Here is a 17,949-nt window from a genome sequence, read left to right on the forward strand (position 1 = left end):
AAAACACACACACATAAAATCCCATTACATACAAACAAAAACATGCCAACAAAATCACACGTTAGTTGATAAATTACAGCTCCTTGTGAGTGGCTGTTAATGCGTGAAGCAGAAAGGAGAAAAAGCAGATATTTTTCCATACTTGCCAAGTCGTGTTAACATCCTTCAGGTTTTTTGCAAGCATTATTAGAAACAGAAGACACAACAACAGTATGGTCACAAAAACAAGGAAAAAGTGGACACAGGATTCCAGCAACATCATTACGGTACGGTTCTGCTGCATTTAACAGATCCAGCAGTTCCTGATAATAGTCAAGAAACTGATTTGTAAACCCTCTCACAGAGGCTCCTTAACCAGTGTGTGTAATTTCATAGTATTAATTGTGATTAAAGCTTTGTGTTACCATCACAGTTTTTAATCCTATAGCTGCACAGTCATGAAAAAAAAAGTTTTCACAGGACTTTCTGAAATCCTGTGAAACTCCAAGCACACCCCATGATTCAGTAGTTTGTTGAACCACCTTTAGCAGCAGTAACTTGAAGTAATCATTGTCTGTGTGACTATCTGATTTTTTCATCACCCCTCCAAAACTGTGCAAATAGTTGTTATGATGTGTTTGTGCTTATGTGCATTGTTTGGTTTTCACCAAACATGCTGCTATGCTTTATAAACAAACATCCCCACTTTAATGTGCTGCCCTGTTCTTTATTGAGAGAAGTTGGGTTTTTCTAGCAGCCCTTTTAAACAAATTCTAGTTGTTTGGTCTTGTTCTAGTTTTACTTAATATTATATTACTGTTAATGTTTACTCATAATAGAGAGCATCACAAGCAATTAATTCTTTTTAGAATTTATATACAGTTAAAGGCATAATAGTAGTATAATATTATATATCAATAATATTATTGGTGGTTAAAGTGAAACATGGAAATTACAACTGCTTAAACTATTTAAATACTTCATAACTATGCTGGTTCTTTCTTAAAATGCAAATGTACTCAGTGTATTTGCTATACAGTCAATGAATATTTTGTTAGGTACACCTGTTCAACTGCTTGTTACACAAATGCCTAAACAGCCAATCACATCTCAACAACATAACGCATTTAGGCATGGAGACAAGATAACCTGTTTAAGTTCAAACTCTGCATCTGAACGAGGAATTAAGGTGAATTTGAGTGACTTTAAACGTGGCATGGTTGTTGGTACCAGATGGGCTGGTGTATTTCAGAAACTGCTGATCTGCTGGGATTTTCCCAAACAACCATCTCTAGAGTTTACACAAAAAACATCCAGAGGACAGAGGAAAATGACCAGACTGCTTCGAGTTGACAGAGAGGGAACAGTGACTCAAATAACCCCTTATTTCAACCAAGGTATGCAGTAGAGCATGAATGAATGCACAACACATTAAACCTTGGAGCAGATGGCCTACAGTAGCAGAAGACCACATACGGTGCCACTCCTGTCAGCTACAAACAGGAAATTGAGACTACAATTCATGCTCACCTGAGACACAATATTCACCAAAATTGAGCAATAGAAGAATGAAAGAACTTTGCCTGGTCTGATGAGTCTCAATTTCTGCTGTAACATTAAAATGGCAGGGCCAGAATTTGGCATAAAGAACATGGACACATGGATGCATCCTGCCTTGTATCAACGGTCCAGGCTGGTAGGGGTGCTGTAATGCTGTGGGGGATATTTTCTTGGCACACTTTGAGCTCCTTACTACCAACTGGGTACCACTGGGATGTGGTGGAACGAGAGATTCAACCTGGTGCCAGCAGGGTTTAACTAATTGTCAAAAGAGTGTATATAGTTAGTGGGGAAAATGTGTAATTCTTAAAATACAGTTTTAAAATATCAATAAATCATGTAAAATATCTAAATATATAATTGCTCTGTAGTGTGTTCAAATAAAACAATTTATTTGGCTCACAGAAAACTTCGTATGATTATAAACTCCATCTCTCACTGTGGTTTCTGTCAGATTGAAAACATTTGTCAGGTATTTCTTTAACATAAACCTTAGACACCAAAACTATTATTGTAACCACGACCAGATTCTGGTCCGGAAGGACACTTACTCTACATCTCGCTTCTTAATCGTCTTTCCGGATCCTAGGACCTCTGCCACTCGGGATACAATGGGATCATAGTTCATGCTGGCGACAGAAACCACCTCCTCACTCCTATAGATGGACCAGAGGAGGAAACAATGAGAAGGTACCTTCACAATAAAAGATAAATATTAGTTCACAATAGTTAAAGAACAACAACACACAAGCGTACTAAGATATCAGAAAAATTCTAGGAATCTTACCTTGTATAAAATGCTACAAAGCGCAGTTCATCCAGATCTCCTTGTATAATGACATCATCAAATCCGTCACCATAACCTCCACAAATAGAAACAAATAATCCGACTCAGGCCTAATTCTTGGTCACGGGCTTCATTTTTGTTCAGCTAGATGGCAGTGTAGTACCAATATTTCAGGGCACACGCATTTCCTCTCAGTCTCTGATCTTTTTTTCACAGTCAGTCTTCCTCTTAACACAAATTTTCAGGCTAATGCAAACACTAAAGATGGTTGGAAGGCCCGCCTACCTGCATAGCGTATGGTCTTCCCAAACATGGCTGACCAGAAGTAAGGCACGGTTTTGACCTCAGTGGCTCTGCCCATCATGCTAAGAGCTGCTACCTTTCCTGTTAGTGCCAGTGGAAACCGCAAACATTGACATAGTTGAGTTATAAAAGCCTTAGTTATGGAGTATGAATGCAGTCAAGAACATGCTACAACAAACTCACCGTGGACATGAGCCATTTGCCAGTGAGGGATGTTCACCTTCTTGTTGTTGCGTGGTTGGAAAGGAAACATCACCACATCTCCTCCAGCAAAGACCCCATCAACATTTGTCTGCATATTCTGGAAGAAAGATGGAAGAATTTAACGAAATGGGAGTCAAAGAGTTTAAGTGAGGCTCCAGGCTCTGCACAGCACCTTGTTTACAGTAATGAAGCCCTTGGAGTCTAAGTGGATGCCACTCTGTTTCAGGAACCCTGTTGCAGGAACGCTTCCTGCAGGAGAGCAGAGCAGGAGTGCAAAAACACACTTTTAATGTCACCAAAGTAATTTTTAGATAATTAATGACAGACAATAAGGACATATTCTGTATTATGTTTCATATCACCTGCTCCAATGACACACACATCTGCCCGCAGGACTTTTCCACTCTTCAGTACAACCTCTTTCAACTGTAACAGGGAAAAAACAGCTTGCAGTTATGTGCTAGTGTATCTATTGATATGCTAACAACTCTCACGCAAAATAAATGTTAATATAAAAACTGGTATTTTTATTCAGTTAGTTTTTTTTACTGAGAAATGGGATTATACATGTAAAGTCACGGCGTCTCTCAAAGTTATTTAGATCATTTCCCCCAAGAGATGGATGCAATCTTCAATATCCCAAGTTCAGTGGACACAATGTCTATCTCCTTATCTGAGTTTTGCCACGTTGTCAAACAAGAGACAATAGTGCGTCCGAGCATTGTGCTGTTTCTCTCACTTTCTGAATACCTGTCCATGATGGCCAACCATCTCTGACACCTCGTTCAGCATGTAGAATTTCACCCTGTTTGCCTCAAACAGCTGCGAAGACAAAACGGTTCTAGTGAATACTCGAAAACAGAGAGAGAAAAAGTTCACCGCTGAATTTTCATGTGTCTGCATGATCAATCGCCGCTAATGAGAAGATTTACACTCCCATTTGTGGCGCAGTATTGACCTGCGAAACATGATTTGCATTTTAACTAATAGTTTCCTCTCAGGGAGAATGCTGATGATAGAATTGTGGAAGTGCTTCATGTTCTGAAAAGCTTGATTTCCCAGGAGGGCGTCTCTACCTTCATTATGGCTTTCCCTACTTTCTCCCCGAGAGCTTTTTTAAAAGGGACCGACTCGATCCCGATGACAGAGACTGAGTGGGCCTTGTCAGTCAGAGCTGCAGCCACCTCCATACCTGCCGTCATAATGAATAAACAGCACTTAACATACACACTAGTTAATGCAGGATGACACAAAACAGTAATACATTAAGAGTTAACACCTTTGGAAATGAGTGGACAATTTTTTTATATGCAAAGCTGTACTGTGAAAAAAACATGAGCAATGAATAGTAGTTAATATATAAAGAAATATATAATGTCTGAATGAATTAATATATAAATAAAACAATAAATGAAAGAATATAATATAATGTTTAAAAACTGTACAGTGTATCAATATATTAGTTTTATCTGTTAAATAAAAGATAAACATTTGAATATCTGATACTTTTCTTTTCTGAGAAAATCTTTTTTGCGAATTTAAATGTTATGAAAACAATATGTTTATAAATGTGTCTTTGTCTCACCCACAAATGACGTTCCCACAATCACTGCATTCTTGTTGTTGGCTAGCCACGCTATGCTGTTAGCATCCTCGGGCGTCCTGAGGTGAAACACATTCCTGACATCTTTGCCCTTGTAGTTCATTGGTTTTGGTCTTTCAAGCAGGAACAGGAGCACAATCGGGTGTCAGTTTACTCATTTACATTCTCAGCTCTTTGGCATCACGAGAAAAGAATATTTTTTGCTTACTTGCTTCCTGTAGCAATAAAGAGTTTCCTGTACTCCATCCTCAGGCCATCTTCAAATATCACAGATTGTGTTTTCACATCTATTGCCACCACCTAAAAAAAACACAAAACAAAAACAATGAAGGTGTAAATTGAAGTTTTCCTTCAGTTTCTTTTTTTAAAAACAGTCCTAACAAAAAACAGATATATACATATCATTAAACATTAATGAATGATTAATTAAACATTTAAATATTAATCACCTCTTTCTCTTTGAGAAGTTCAATGTCATGATCTTGCAAGAAGTCCATGGAGCGCAGTCTCAGCTGCTCTGCCGTGCTCTCTAAGGACTGAGGGGTAGCAAGTTAGCACTGAGCAAAGCAAACAGTTGGAACAAAGTCTAGAAATGTCATTTAACCCTTTCATTCCCACGCTATTGCTCGAAACTGCAAAGTCACAATTAATCATATTCAGCCTGTTGTAAAAACACAACAGATCCTGCAGTCATTCTAGTCACAGAAGTAATAGGCAGTCTCTTTTTGACTTGGCAGCCTTTAAAGTGTGTTCTTACACCAGATATGACTGAAAATCTTAGTCATATTTGGAATTATGAATTATTTATATATATTTTTTATGTACAAGCCATTTTCCTTTGCTTTGTTGGTTGTTCTGAAGTGTGTAGCTTTTCCTCAAAGAATTGTTTTAGCAGCGCTGACCACAGCAGCACCTCTGCGGTCTGTTATGTAACTTTGGTGGCTAAGTGAGGTCTATCTCATTGTATGTGTTCAGGGTCTGTGTACAAACCTTACTCAGTTTAGGCCTGTCATATGGAGGATGTTTGTCCATAGTGCACATGACAATGCGATCCGTGAAGCCCTCTTCCCTCAGTGTTTCTGCACACACCAAACCGGCTGGACCTGCCAGTAAGTTAACCAAAACAGATGCACATAACATTGCAAAGAAGAAACTCAAAGAAAGATGGAGTTATTTAGGGTCAGCTGTGAGACATAAAACAATAAAGAGGATATACACACACACACACACACACACACACTAACCTGAGCCAATAATGAGAACATGGCTGAATCCTGTGTTGGAGTTAATGACTGCTGAACATCGGGCCATGGGCTTTGACCTTTTCTGTGACTGAAGAGCCTGAAAATCATTAAAGAAAGATCCTAGGTCAATCAGGTGGTCAGCTGACTTTCCTGCATGAACTCTTCATCTTCTTCTTCGTGTTACCTGCTTGTTTGCCCGAATGATCACCTTGTCCTTTTCAACTCTGACCTGCAAACAGAATTATGTGATGTGTACACTTTTTGATGATCATTAAAAAGATGATTAGGCAGGAAATGTGTTAAGAGGTAGCACCAGTGTGGAAGGTCACCTGAAAGATGGGCAGGCTGTCCAGTCCAGGGAAGTCCTCAATGTCTCCTGTTGCAATGTTGAAACATGCACCATGCCAGGGACAACGCACATGTCCTTTGGACAGCACACCTGAAATAACAGCATATGGCCCATCCATACATTTTGTTTAGCAGTCTAAGCAGCGACATCCAGACATCTCATCCACTTCACACTCAACTGTCACTGCCTGATGAGGACAGAAGAATCACAATATCTGCAAGGACCAGAGATTTCATCCTGAGGCCACTAAATCAGAAACCCTCCATCACTAGTCTACACCTAGAAAATCCATAAAAGTCATGAACAGAATCACTGACAAAGAACAGTCCTGGTCTTTGAGTCCAGCTTTTACTGGTAACAGGTTTACTACTGGCAATGTGGACCAAGCTCTTGCTGTGGTTATACGGGGACTGAATGGCCCTTAGTTACTCCCTACCCTCAAAGCATTGCCCACAGGAAAAAACACATAGACTGGTTGAGCAAACAATCATGAAATCTATCATCATAGAGTGTCCTGGGGTTCATTATACTTACTGACATTCTCATGCTCAAACATTGTGTTTGTTATGGACAAACTGTGGTTAGCACATAAGTTTAGTAACACAGCACCACTCAGGTTCAGATCTGTCAGGCTGCCCCTCCCAGTCATACCCCTCCTGGTCACACTGTTGTTGCCAATATGAGTATTAAAGTCCTTCAGCAGAACACTTTTAAGCACCACGCCAAGTAACTTCAAAAAAGATCAGTACACTTGATTGTCATTCAGCACAAACGATGGTCAGGACCTATTCCCCCTTCTGAGGGTGCAGGGAAACAGCCTTCTCATCCACTGTGGAACACTATGTGCAGACATCGAACTCGCCCCGTCACTCCATAACTAAAAATATATATCTCACCTTTAACCAGAGGTGCTCCATAGTGTGGACACTTGTGGCCCATGGCTGTGAACTCCCCATGTTCTTTAATCAACAGAGCCCTGCCGCTTCCCAAATCAACCTCTCGCATTCTGTCAAGCACACAAAATAAAATGATAGTCAGATCCAGAGTAACTGGACAATGACACGCTTTCTGTAATTTTGCCTCTGTGCACCAACTCAAACAGCTAAGATGTGATTGATGATGTGATTGATGTGTAAACTTTACTTTGAAAGGATTTTACAACCTCAATTCCAAAAACATTGGGACACTGTATAAAATGTAAACATAGAAATAAAGCACAATAATGTGCAATTCGCATAAATTGATATTTTATGAGATTTTATTCACAGTAAAATATAGAAGGTGTGATGGGGCAAACAAAAGGCTGGAAAAGTAAGCGGTACTTAATAGATACAGCTGGAGGAACATTTTGTAGGTAACTAGGTTAACTGGTAACAGGTCAGTAACATGATTGAGTGTAAAAAGATCATCTTTTAGAGGCAGAGTGACATCTCTTTGGACTTCATATAGTCAGTCCTGGTGAACTATCACCACTATCATCAAGTTCTGGGAATCAAGTCCAGATCTTTCATCTGCTCAGTTTTTCATTAAATTACGTGGGAACTGGCCTCACCTAGTTATTAAACTGCTTGTCACTCAAGTGTCCAACCTATTTTTGAGCTTCTGAACATCAGACACTATGTATAATAGATGTCTTTAATTCCTAAACAGTTAATTCAGTACTTCTGTTAAAGTTTGAGCTAAAGCAGAAAGTCTGCACTTCAGCCAAATTTTGATTAATTGATTTAAAACTCATTGTTTCATGTACAAAACTACAACACTATCCCAGTGTGTATGGCTATAACTGCATGTGTTTGGTCATGGATGCTTCTAACAAACAATTTCTGCACTTTAAACAGGAGGCACTGTATTTGTGCTACATCTATGCAGGTCACCTAAAAACACTAAAAACAAAGAATTCATTCATTCTGGGTGACCTCCAAACGTCCTCACAATTTAGTTCTTAACTACCATTAACGCTGGGAAATGAAATTTCGCCTTATCTTAACGGAAAAGGAAACACAATCCTGATCTCACAATTTAAGACAGTCTTACTTAATTCAATACTTCCCAAGCTTTACTTTCCTTCAGTATTTTAACATATTTAAAATGTGCATCAACAGGTAAGTGAATAAAAAAAAGCTGCGTGATCACGTTCTTACTGTCCATTTTCCAGATCTTTAACGTGGCACACAGAGGCCTCCACATAGTCCCGGGGTTTGTGGTAGAGAGGGAGCAGGGTGGAGTCATCGTCAGAGCCGTGAGCCAGGGCCCCGTTAGGTCTGCATTCAGCAAAGGGGCTCGCTTTGCCATTAGGCGACAACCCGTCCACCTCTTTTTCTTTATCCAGGAGAGAGAGTTCCACTTTTACTTCAACTGCACAGCAGAGACATGGTCCAATCAGAAAATGTGCGAAAACGCACAGCTGAATAAATGCAGTTGATGCAGAATTATGGTGTGAAGGTTTAAAATGAAAATGATTTCAGGGGATATTGATGCTAACGATCACCAGTGGACTATCTTTATTATTCCATAAACCTGTTCTGTGCTATTTCATTTCTATCCTTCTCTAGAATTTATAGCAGCAATTTTCCTTACAGCCTAGAGAGATGTCTACAACCTTAGGACAAATTGACTCCGACATCCACAAAGCTCAAACAAATGAAAGCAGGAAGCATGTGCAACCCTGTCTTCTTTTTTTCTCTCCCTTCTAGTGCATACCTCTTATTCAGTTGTTTCTTTGGTGATGTGGTATAAAAATCCCCAAAATAGGGAGATAGTTTGACAATTTGCATTTAAATAAAAAAAAAAAATCATCAGTTCATTCTCAAAAATACGATTTAACCAGGTTGAAGAGGCTTTTTAAATGATGCTCGTTAAATAATGCGATATTCATGGGAGCGGTGGAGATTTAAGTGCAGCTTCAGCTCTCCCAAGATGACAGCAAAAAATACAGACTGCAGCAGCACGGAGCACATTAATCTATGTATTTTGGAGCCACTCCGTTTTCTCTGATGCGCTGCTGTTTGCTTTGTATTTGCGAACATTAAGAAGCGGTTGTGTAACTCCTTTTTCACTGCAGCAGGCTTTATCTGTTCGGCTGGAAAAATGTGCTGATCATCCGGTTCTTACACAGTAATCTGGCTGGAATTTTCTCCCGCTGAGCAAGTCTTAATTAAAATCAATGGAAAATCATAGTAGTGAGTGCATTTGCAGGAGAAAAGAAAGAGAAAGCTTTCCACGGCTGAAGAGAATCTCCAGAAGCAGCTGTAATATCTGAGGCTAAATAAGACGTCGTCACACTGATGCTTCATTTGATCAGACTAAGTAGTTATCAGGGTTATAACATACATAAATATATTTGATCTAATTCTTGTAAGTTGCCCAGCACAGACTTACATTTACTCAGTAGCAAGCATGGCATAGATAATTATGTAAAATGTTCAGATTTTATATTTATTTTTTGTATTTCTTCACATTTTTAGGCAAATGAAGATGGTACAGCAGTTTGTCTTTAAAGGCCTCCCTCCATCATAGACTTTCTAATGGTGCAAATTTACTCCCACTTTTTACTCACTTCTATATAAATGTGAATAAATGATCCTCTACAGTATTTACTGTATATTTAGAGTGGGAGTCATCCTTATTTATAAATCATAGTATAAAGTATCCGAATAAGCTACTTTATAGGTTTCATGTTAATAATGTTCTTTTCCATCTCATGCTTTAACACGGCTGCCTGGGTAGAAGATGCTCTAAATCGCATTGTACATGTGTATAGTGACAATAATAATCTTTTCTATTCTTCTCATTCTATTAGAACTTGAAAGTGACTTCAGCCTTTGACCTGAGACATTTTTCCAGTGTAGATAGTAAATCTTTGTTGTGCATTGAGTGTGCATTAGTAGCTGGAGGTTACACTGTTATCAACACTTATTACTGTTCAGCTGCCTGACAGTCATCATTTACATACAACTAGAGTCTCTGAACAGATGATGAAATCTTATTCAGTGCACCTGAATGTGAAGTCGAGTATGTTATTAGAGTACCTCTTAGCAATGCCAACACTGAGGTGATGCATAAACAAATCTCACACATACTGTACACATGTCAGTTTTAGATATTTGTGTCTCAGTATGTAGTCCTTAATAACCAAAGACAGTAGGGAGAGCATTTAAATTCCTCCCACCCACACACACACACACACACACACACACACACACACACACACACACACACACACACAAAATAAACTGCAAACAGAGGAGGCTGAGGGGAAGTGTATAACAGGATTTGGAAGCAACAGCTCTGAAAATGACAAACAAAGACACCAAACGGTCCCGATTTACATTGAAAAGCTTCATAATTTTAACCTTGTATAGAATAAAAATTAAAATAGTGTGCTTTTTGTATAATTATTGTGTTATATTTTCTTCACTATCCTTACAACTACTACAAGGACTACAGTATTTCTTTAAAAAACATTCTGCATTCATAATGCCATCAGTTTTAACAAGATTCCCAACATCACTGAGTGAAACAGCCCCAAACCACAACAGAGATTTCATCATGTTTTACAGATGGCTGTAGACACTCACTATTGCACCTCTCTCCTGCCCTGACGTACATATTAACAATTTGAATGAAAAATTTGGCTTTTTGACAGCCACGCTTCAATTGAGAGCATTGCTGATGAGGCTTTGGTGAACAACTGAAGGGTTAAATGCATCACTCAGGTCGTGCCCCAAGTCTTGTTCGATTTTTTCCTATTTCTTAAGGACGTTACTTTCACATACTATTCATGTGCTGCAGATAGTTTATAGGCAGGCTTCTTCTTCTGTCTGGCACTTGTCCAGTTTCTTCACATTTTTTAAGGACACACTGTGCACCATGCTGTGATATGGCATGTTTTTTTTTACTAAAAGCTTTTTGGGAATCACCTTGTTAGTGCAAAAATACAATTTTATATCCATCAGTCTTTGTTACCTTTGGCATTTTTCATATATTCAGCTAAAGAAATTGGAACAAATTTTGTGTTTTTGGACGGCAGTGACAAAGTGCCTATTTAAAATAGTTTTTTTTTCTAATGAACACTGGTTTATCATTGAGTTAGGTCCCTTGTTGAACAGTGTTAAACAAAAAGCATTATTTTGAAAATGGTAAGGTACAAGGACTGGAGTGAAATGAGAGAAAGCAGCCAATAAATCCAATACATTTTTGAAAGACCTACAGAAAACCCAGAAAACCATTTCTTAAGACCACTTTAAAAGAATTAAAAGCCTGGCTCCTTTGAAGCAAAATATAATGAAATGAAGGATGACTCAAGGCTTATAAAGATGTATATAAAGACAAAAAAAATATCCAAAAAAGTAAAGGACATCATACAGCAGTTGTGGATTTTACAAAATTTACTAATGCTTGAATTGGGCAAACAGGCTGTTTACCTGGTTTGGGTTTGGAGAAGCATCCTCCCATGGTGGGCCCAGGATTGAGGGACACCCAGGGAGAGGGAGGGAGAGGGGGAGAGGAGAGGAGGGGAGGTACAGTCAGATCGTGGAGCTGGGCTGCTTGTTTTGGAGGTAACGGTAATGCAGAGCTGGAGGTCTGAGAACCTGCAGGTCCAAGCTGGCCATCGCACACGTCAGCTCCTCCACATAATCTGAATGCACAGAGCGAGTGAAATTGTAAACAACACACACACCGTCACACTGTGATGACTTGCTGTTAAAACTACAAGCGGTAGAAAATGTACTTGTGTTGTTTTTATCATTACCAAACTGATATTTGTCTTTATGTCTGTGTTACTAATGTGCAGCTGATGTCGCTCTGTGAAGGACGCAGAAGTCAGACCCTGAGGAGAGCCCAGCCACTGTTTAGCTTTGTCTATGTAACCTGTTAGTGCTTGTAAAAAGGAAGCAATTGTGTTAATTAGGAACATGTCCACACACACTGTTGCCTTTGTTCATGCATATTGCATGGGAAACTGTTAAATATTAACAGCACTCCGACACCTATTAGCTTTCTCGTCACACTGCGCTTTACAGGCAAGCAGGGGCCCCTTGAGTTTTAAAATCCCCCTTGTTTTGTTTCCACATTGCCCTCACACATTTCTGCCAGCTCTGGTATTTCACCCACACATACTGTAGCTAGTTACTCACTGGCTGCTATGAATCTCAGCATACACAGGATGGCAGGTGTATCACTCAACGTGGTGCAATCCATCACCAAATTATCCTATTGAGGTTCAACCAAAAGGACTGCTTGATATTCTGAGCACATCTTAATGTCCTTGAACTTTAGAAAAAAAAAACTTTGCAGTACTGAATGGAGCGCTGCTTAGAGAAAGTTCCTGAAGACAAATGAGAAATGGAAAGATCTCCTCTAATTGGACAGAAATCTGCAGCTAACAGTGTGTTGGTGTTGCATATGTAAACTGTATTTATTTGCTCTGGATGAAGGTAGATTTACTCAAGTACTTATGATACTTAGGATGGTCCTTAGGTTCTGAGGTTTGGATTCTTAGTTAATGCAATTGAGTTTAAGGGCTCTGTTTGAGTTTTATTGTTTTTCTAGTGATGAGATTGAGATTCAGTTTTGTAATCCTTGGTTTTGAGATTTTCACTTTTTTTTTAGGATTTTTAGTTCCCTCTGGTTCCCCTGTCTTGTATCTGTGTTTGATATTTCATTGTTGTGTTATTTTCTATTTTCCTTTAAAGGTTAACCTTAGTTTAATGGTCTGTTTTTCCATTAGCCCCGCCCTAACTGTATTCAACTGTGCTGATTATGTTCAGTTGTGGCTCATCCCCACCAATCTCCTGTTGCCTCTCAGCCCTCTCTGTGTGTATGTGTAGACCCGCCTTCCCATTATTTAAAGCATCTGTTTATGTTCCTCTCTAATGCAGCTCAGTTTGTTCCCATATATTTTGGCTCTGTTTATTTTGGACATACTCACTGCGATAAAGTCTCTCTTTTATTTTCCTCCTTCTGGTCTCGTATGCTGGATTCAGGCTCTGTTTATACCACCAAACTTGACAACTTAAGTATATTTTTGAGCTACTAGTGCTGCACACAAAAATATTCATTTTATGCTCTGCTTTTCTTCATTTCCAGAAAAAGTTTAAATTAAAATATTTTTAAAAATAAATAAATGGATGTTAAGTGCTCTGTCCAAAATTGACTCATTTCAGGTGGGAGGCGCAGTAGTACAGTGGTTAACGCTGTCACCTCATAGAAAGAAGTTACTGGGTTTGAACCTCCTGGGCCCCTCTCTGTATGGTTTCCCTGGCCCTGTGAGTGCTCCAGGTTGTCCCCAAAACATACGTGTTGAGTTGACTGGTGACTCTAAACTGGCTAGAGATGTTGATGTAATGTGAGGTGTTATATCCAGAGTGTATCTTTCCTTTTGTCCTGTCAGCTCAGATAACCAGGCTGGATAAGCTGATGGATGATTTGACCTTTCAGACCTGCAATCTCTTACAAAGGGCAATTTGTAAAGACCTTTTGCCAGTGTTAGCTCTTAGTCTAAAGTTGCTTTCATAAGGCGCTATAGACTGAGCGTGAAGTTGCATCTGATAATGGAAATATCTTAGCAGGTTAATTGTACATTAAGCAGTTTTTAACCTGCCAGCTCTGTTTCTTTCAATGTAACAATAGCACAGGTATTGTCCAGTGAAATCACAGCATATTTCACTCCTGCCTGCTGTGTGCTCTAACTAGACAACACTCTTCCCTAAACCTTCTGAAGTGTTGCCAGTAGTGAGAACGCATGTGAGGTGTATCATCTCCTGCTGTGTGCCACATATGAAAAGGACAACTGCAGATTCTACAAACATTATTTGGAGTTCAAACACTTTATGAGTTGTAAGTGTTTCAACAAGAGACAGAATCCCCAATAAACTTTTTAAATGGTTTGCTAATCCAAAGACGTAAAACTATCCCAATACTTCACCAAAAGCCAAAGATGGCCTTTTTGTGAAATATTGGCTAGATCTCACTTCATTAATCATCTCAGGACTCTTCAAATGTATGTCATGGCCCTTTAAGTAAACCCTATATTGGAAATTGCTACTAAAATACACTTGTGCACATTTTTTTGCTAATCATTAAGTAGGGTCTATTTTTCCGTTTTTGTTTCAGGACTTTTACTTAAATAAGGATAATATTTTAATGTAGGAAAACTTGCCCCTTGCTTGTTGTCCCTTAAATAATTCATCACCACTGAAACTTTGATGAACAACAAATTGGATCACAAATAGCTACCATACTGGAGCTCCAGTAAACCCAAGATATTTTGTGCAAAACTAAAGTAGGTTAAGCAGATTTGGTCCTCACAACATATGACGCAGATCCCTCACTCTTTCTCACTGTTGGGCCTGTCCCCAAGCAGTGCTAATAATCCTGCCTGCAAACAAGCTGTCAGCTTCACTCACTTCCCTACAAATGCAAAACCTGTTACTGGAATGTCAGAGGGGAGAATTAGCAAAATGCCAACTCCTGGTTGGTGGAAAAGAGGCTGATCTATAACGTGAACGTGAGTGAAACAAATGCCAGCCCTTTGATGGACACACCCACTGAAATTACCACGCAAACTGTGATAGCATGTGTAACGTTAGCAGAAGAGGAACATGCTGCGATCTCCATATGTACTAAGAGAAGATCAGCTTTTCATTGCCTCATTCACTTCATAACACCTCGACTATTTTAAAACACCTGCTTTGGCAGGTATCCTGACAGGTTAGCCTGTAGTTAGAGTTCTCTGATCCTTGGCTGATAAAAGGCCTCATGCTGCTTAATATTTGACCACGCTTCTTTCTTTCCCTCACAGTCAGCTCTTCTGGTTTGTGAAATGCAAGATAAGCCTGAGGAGTCATCCTGCAATTGCGCAAACCTGCTGCTGAGCTGACAGGCTCTTACTGACCATTTATTTTATTTACTAGCAATTTAATGAAGTCTTCAGTGCCCCTGACAAATGTATAAAAATGAAAGCATTTTAATCCTTGATCTTTTTTTGTTGGTGTCTTTTTGCTGTTCATGTGTTAATTGTTTGCAGTGAAAGGAGACAGGAGGGACAGGGAAGTGCAGCAAGTGTCCCAAGCCATGTCTGAAGTTAAAGGTGTTCCCTGAAATGCCACCAAGCTTCTGATTGACTTCTGTTTACTCCAGTGCCTACGTGTCACAGACTATGAAAGAAAAAAGTGTGGATTACAGTTACCACAATCCCCATTAGGAGGCTCCAGTGTGTGTGTGTGTGTGTGTTGAATTTCATTCAGATTATTCAGAGCAGTGTGTGTGTATAGTCTTGCTTTTGTTTCCTTTGAGTTGAAGAAATAAATTCAGCTCCATGTGACGCCAACAGAAACGGGAATATAATGTGTGATAAATAAAGTATACATTTACCTGATTACAGAGTCAGGTACAGTCCTAATTAAGCTTTTAAGGGGAATTCAAAAAACCTTACTGCTTCACATGATACAGCAGCTGCCACGTGGTTCAAGAAAACAAAGACCAAATAAGCATTCAGTGTTATTTACTGTCCAACAGCACAGAGTTCATGAAGTAGACAAGTTCCTGTGGCTTTATGTTGACTCAGATGCCAATATGTTTTGTATGTCTGTAAAGCTTAAGTTGGTTAACAATGGCACTACATGGCTCTATCAGGTAATTTTGCTGCTACTTTGAGCAATAACCTCTCCATGATGTCATGGAAAACTGGAACTGAGTTCTTCAGAGGGGTGTACACCCCTACAGGGCAGCTGTACTTCCTTAGAGCAGTTCTGAGAGTGACCAGTTTCTCAGCACACACACGCAGACGCATACAAAGATACACATGGCTGCTGTCAAATTATGATTGGAGATGTGCTGTGATATATTTGATCTGTTTTCATTTTTGTAAAAGTTACTGGTGTATATGGACTGGAAAACATTATCTGATATGTGTGAAGCTGGAGAGATCAGAATTTCTCCAAGATTTTCATCTATTCCACTCATGAATGTGTTTTTATTAACAAACTGATTTGTAGAGAAACAGTGCGTGTTTCTCTACAGAAGAGCCCCCAGAGCAAGCAACTTCCTTTAAAAGTACTGTATGTGACCACAGTGCACCAATGCAGGCAAAACCCACTTGAAGAAATAAGTGGGATCTCTCTCGCGCACGCGCACGCACGCACACACACAGCATCACATAAACACATATAAAGTAATTACCTCAAACTCTGAGTCCCTGGTGTAAAATGAATGTGAAGGGTCTTACCCGCGTGCATGGAGCAGGTGCACTGAGATCCTGTCAAAGTCCCTGGTGCTCAGCCGTCCCCGCGGACCACGGCAGCATATTAGCACGGGTCTCCTCGCAGTCTTCTCCCTCTCCGGATTGGCTCTAGTATTCCCAGTCTGCGTGTCCCTCCGTACCCTCCTCCGCACTCCTCTTCTTCCTCTTGATGCAGCAGAGGCTCCAGTGAGTGTGTGGGTGAGTGTACGTGTGTGTGCGCTCTGCCCCTCTCAGAGTCCCCCTCAGCAGCAGCAGGAGCAGCAAGAGCAGCACACTGAGCCGACCGGTCGTGGGAGTTGCTCTCTTTTGCAGTCCAAGCCTGAAAACGCAGCACGGAGGACCTTTGCCAGTTTCTCAGCTGTATGCGGTATTGATGGAGTTGCTGAGGGGATGCTAACACAGCATGAATTCTCACCGTTCCCTGCTCTCCTCCACCCAACCCTCCTCTCTCTTTCCTAAACACACACACGCTCTCTCTCTCTCTCTCTCTCTCTCTCTCTGTGTGTGTGTGTGTGAGTGCACGCGCGCCAGGGTTGCTTTTCTGTTCAGACCCTTTCAGCCTCGCCTTCAAATGTCAAAGACCTGACTTGCCAGCTAAACCTGATCAAAGACTTAACTACCCTCCCCAAAGCACTGCCCCAATGACTGCCCACCTATTACACTGGCTGCTCCCTGTAAATGCTGCTTCCATGAGCATCATCTGCTGTTAAAACTTACCAGTGTTTGGATTTATTGCAGTTACACTGACCACCAGGGAACATAAAATAAACATCGAAGGTGCACTTACCGTGTGTGTGTGCGCGCGCGCGTGTGTGAATGCTACACTTCTATCAGTGTGTGCAGCAGAGGAAGAAAGCCTAAAAGTGCAGTTGTTGCAGTAAATCCTGGGTTCAGTGAGGGGGTAGCATGGAGACGGATTACAAAGGTATAGCCTACTAAGTCTTATAGAAATGAGCTCTTGAGTTATTTCCATTCCTTATGCTCCCACTGTGGGAGAGATGGGTCAAGGTCATTCACCTGATAACCACACATTCATTTCTATGGAAATGATGATGACAGCAGTGACACGGGTGATGATCAGCATGCAGGACCAAAACCTTTATGGTGTTTTCAGAATGCTAATGCTTTCACTTTAAAAAAACACAAAACAAAACAAAATATATTATAGAAGAATAGAGATCATATTAGATCATTTCCACTCTCCACATGGACTAATTTGATGTTTGGCAGCTGACAGGTGCACACGCACTGCTCTTGTTTGATGGAAAAAGCATATTTGAGTGAAAGCCAGGGTGGGGCATGTGGATATGCACGACAAGATGAACTATCAGATTCGCCCAGTGTGCAGGGAAGGCCATCTGACATCACTGACACATCACTCAGTTTAATTGAATTGCCAGGGGTCACAGAGAGCTGCAGTATCTAAAAAGCCAGATCAAGAGAGCAGGGAGAAGTGAATGAATCATTCCTGGCTTATAAAACAAATGCTCTGCCAAAATATTAATGCCAGCAGTTATCAGGGGTAGATTTAACCTGTTAATTAGATTTTAACCAATCGGTAAGTAAATGCTAATAACGTACATCGCCCAGCCAAAGAAACATCAGTGCCCTTTTTTGGTGAAATAAAACAAAACAGTTTACATCAGTTCTGACAAAAACAGTGAGCAACAGAGTACA

At 40.1% G+C, this 17,949-nt stretch overlaps 1 protein-coding gene across 4 annotated transcripts in view; it reads right to left on the reverse strand.

Annotated features, from left to right (window-relative positions):
* Positions 1 to 16,659, reverse strand: part of aifm3 (AIF family member 3) — an 18,096-nt gene extending 1,437 nt beyond the window's left edge. The window contains exons 1-20 of one of the 4 annotated variants that reach the window (XM_085294282.1): positions 16,258 to 16,659; positions 11,453 to 11,667; positions 8,171 to 8,384; positions 6,926 to 7,035; positions 6,010 to 6,119; positions 5,865 to 5,909; positions 5,681 to 5,777; positions 5,427 to 5,539; positions 4,886 to 4,972; positions 4,645 to 4,736; positions 4,419 to 4,549; positions 3,910 to 4,025; positions 3,584 to 3,655; positions 3,196 to 3,259; positions 3,006 to 3,082; positions 2,813 to 2,930; positions 2,612 to 2,710; positions 2,327 to 2,402; positions 2,091 to 2,195; positions 147 to 163 (exon numbers count right to left, since the gene is read on the reverse strand). In XM_085294282.1, the coding sequence (XP_085150408.1) occupies positions 147 to 163; positions 2,091 to 2,195; positions 2,327 to 2,402; positions 2,612 to 2,710; positions 2,813 to 2,930; positions 3,006 to 3,082; positions 3,196 to 3,259; positions 3,584 to 3,655; positions 3,910 to 4,025; positions 4,419 to 4,549; positions 4,645 to 4,736; positions 4,886 to 4,972; positions 5,427 to 5,539; positions 5,681 to 5,777; positions 5,865 to 5,909; positions 6,010 to 6,119; positions 6,926 to 7,035; positions 8,171 to 8,384; positions 11,453 to 11,483 (1,774 nt within the window). In that variant the 5' untranslated portion in view covers positions 11,484 to 11,667; positions 16,258 to 16,659. Of the gene's footprint in view, positions 1 to 11; positions 164 to 2,090; positions 2,196 to 2,326; positions 2,403 to 2,611; positions 2,711 to 2,812; positions 2,931 to 3,005; positions 3,083 to 3,195; positions 3,260 to 3,583; positions 3,656 to 3,909; positions 4,026 to 4,418; positions 4,550 to 4,644; positions 4,737 to 4,885; positions 4,973 to 5,426; positions 5,540 to 5,680; positions 5,778 to 5,864; positions 5,910 to 6,009; positions 6,120 to 6,925; positions 7,036 to 8,170; positions 8,385 to 11,452; positions 11,668 to 16,257 lie in introns of those variants that run through there. The other 3 variants (XM_085294280.1, XM_085294279.1, XM_085294281.1) reach the window with 3 other exon arrangements.
* Between the last annotated feature and the right edge of the window lie 1,290 nt (positions 16,660 to 17,949).

Source organism: Mchenga conophoros, linkage group LG12 (assembly GCF_057382185.1).
Source record: "Mchenga conophoros isolate Kocher_MC1m ecotype Shallow Benthic linkage group LG12, M_conophoros_male_GT1.1, whole genome shotgun sequence".
Taxonomy (NCBI): domain Eukaryota; kingdom Metazoa; phylum Chordata; class Actinopteri; order Cichliformes; family Cichlidae; genus Mchenga; species Mchenga conophoros.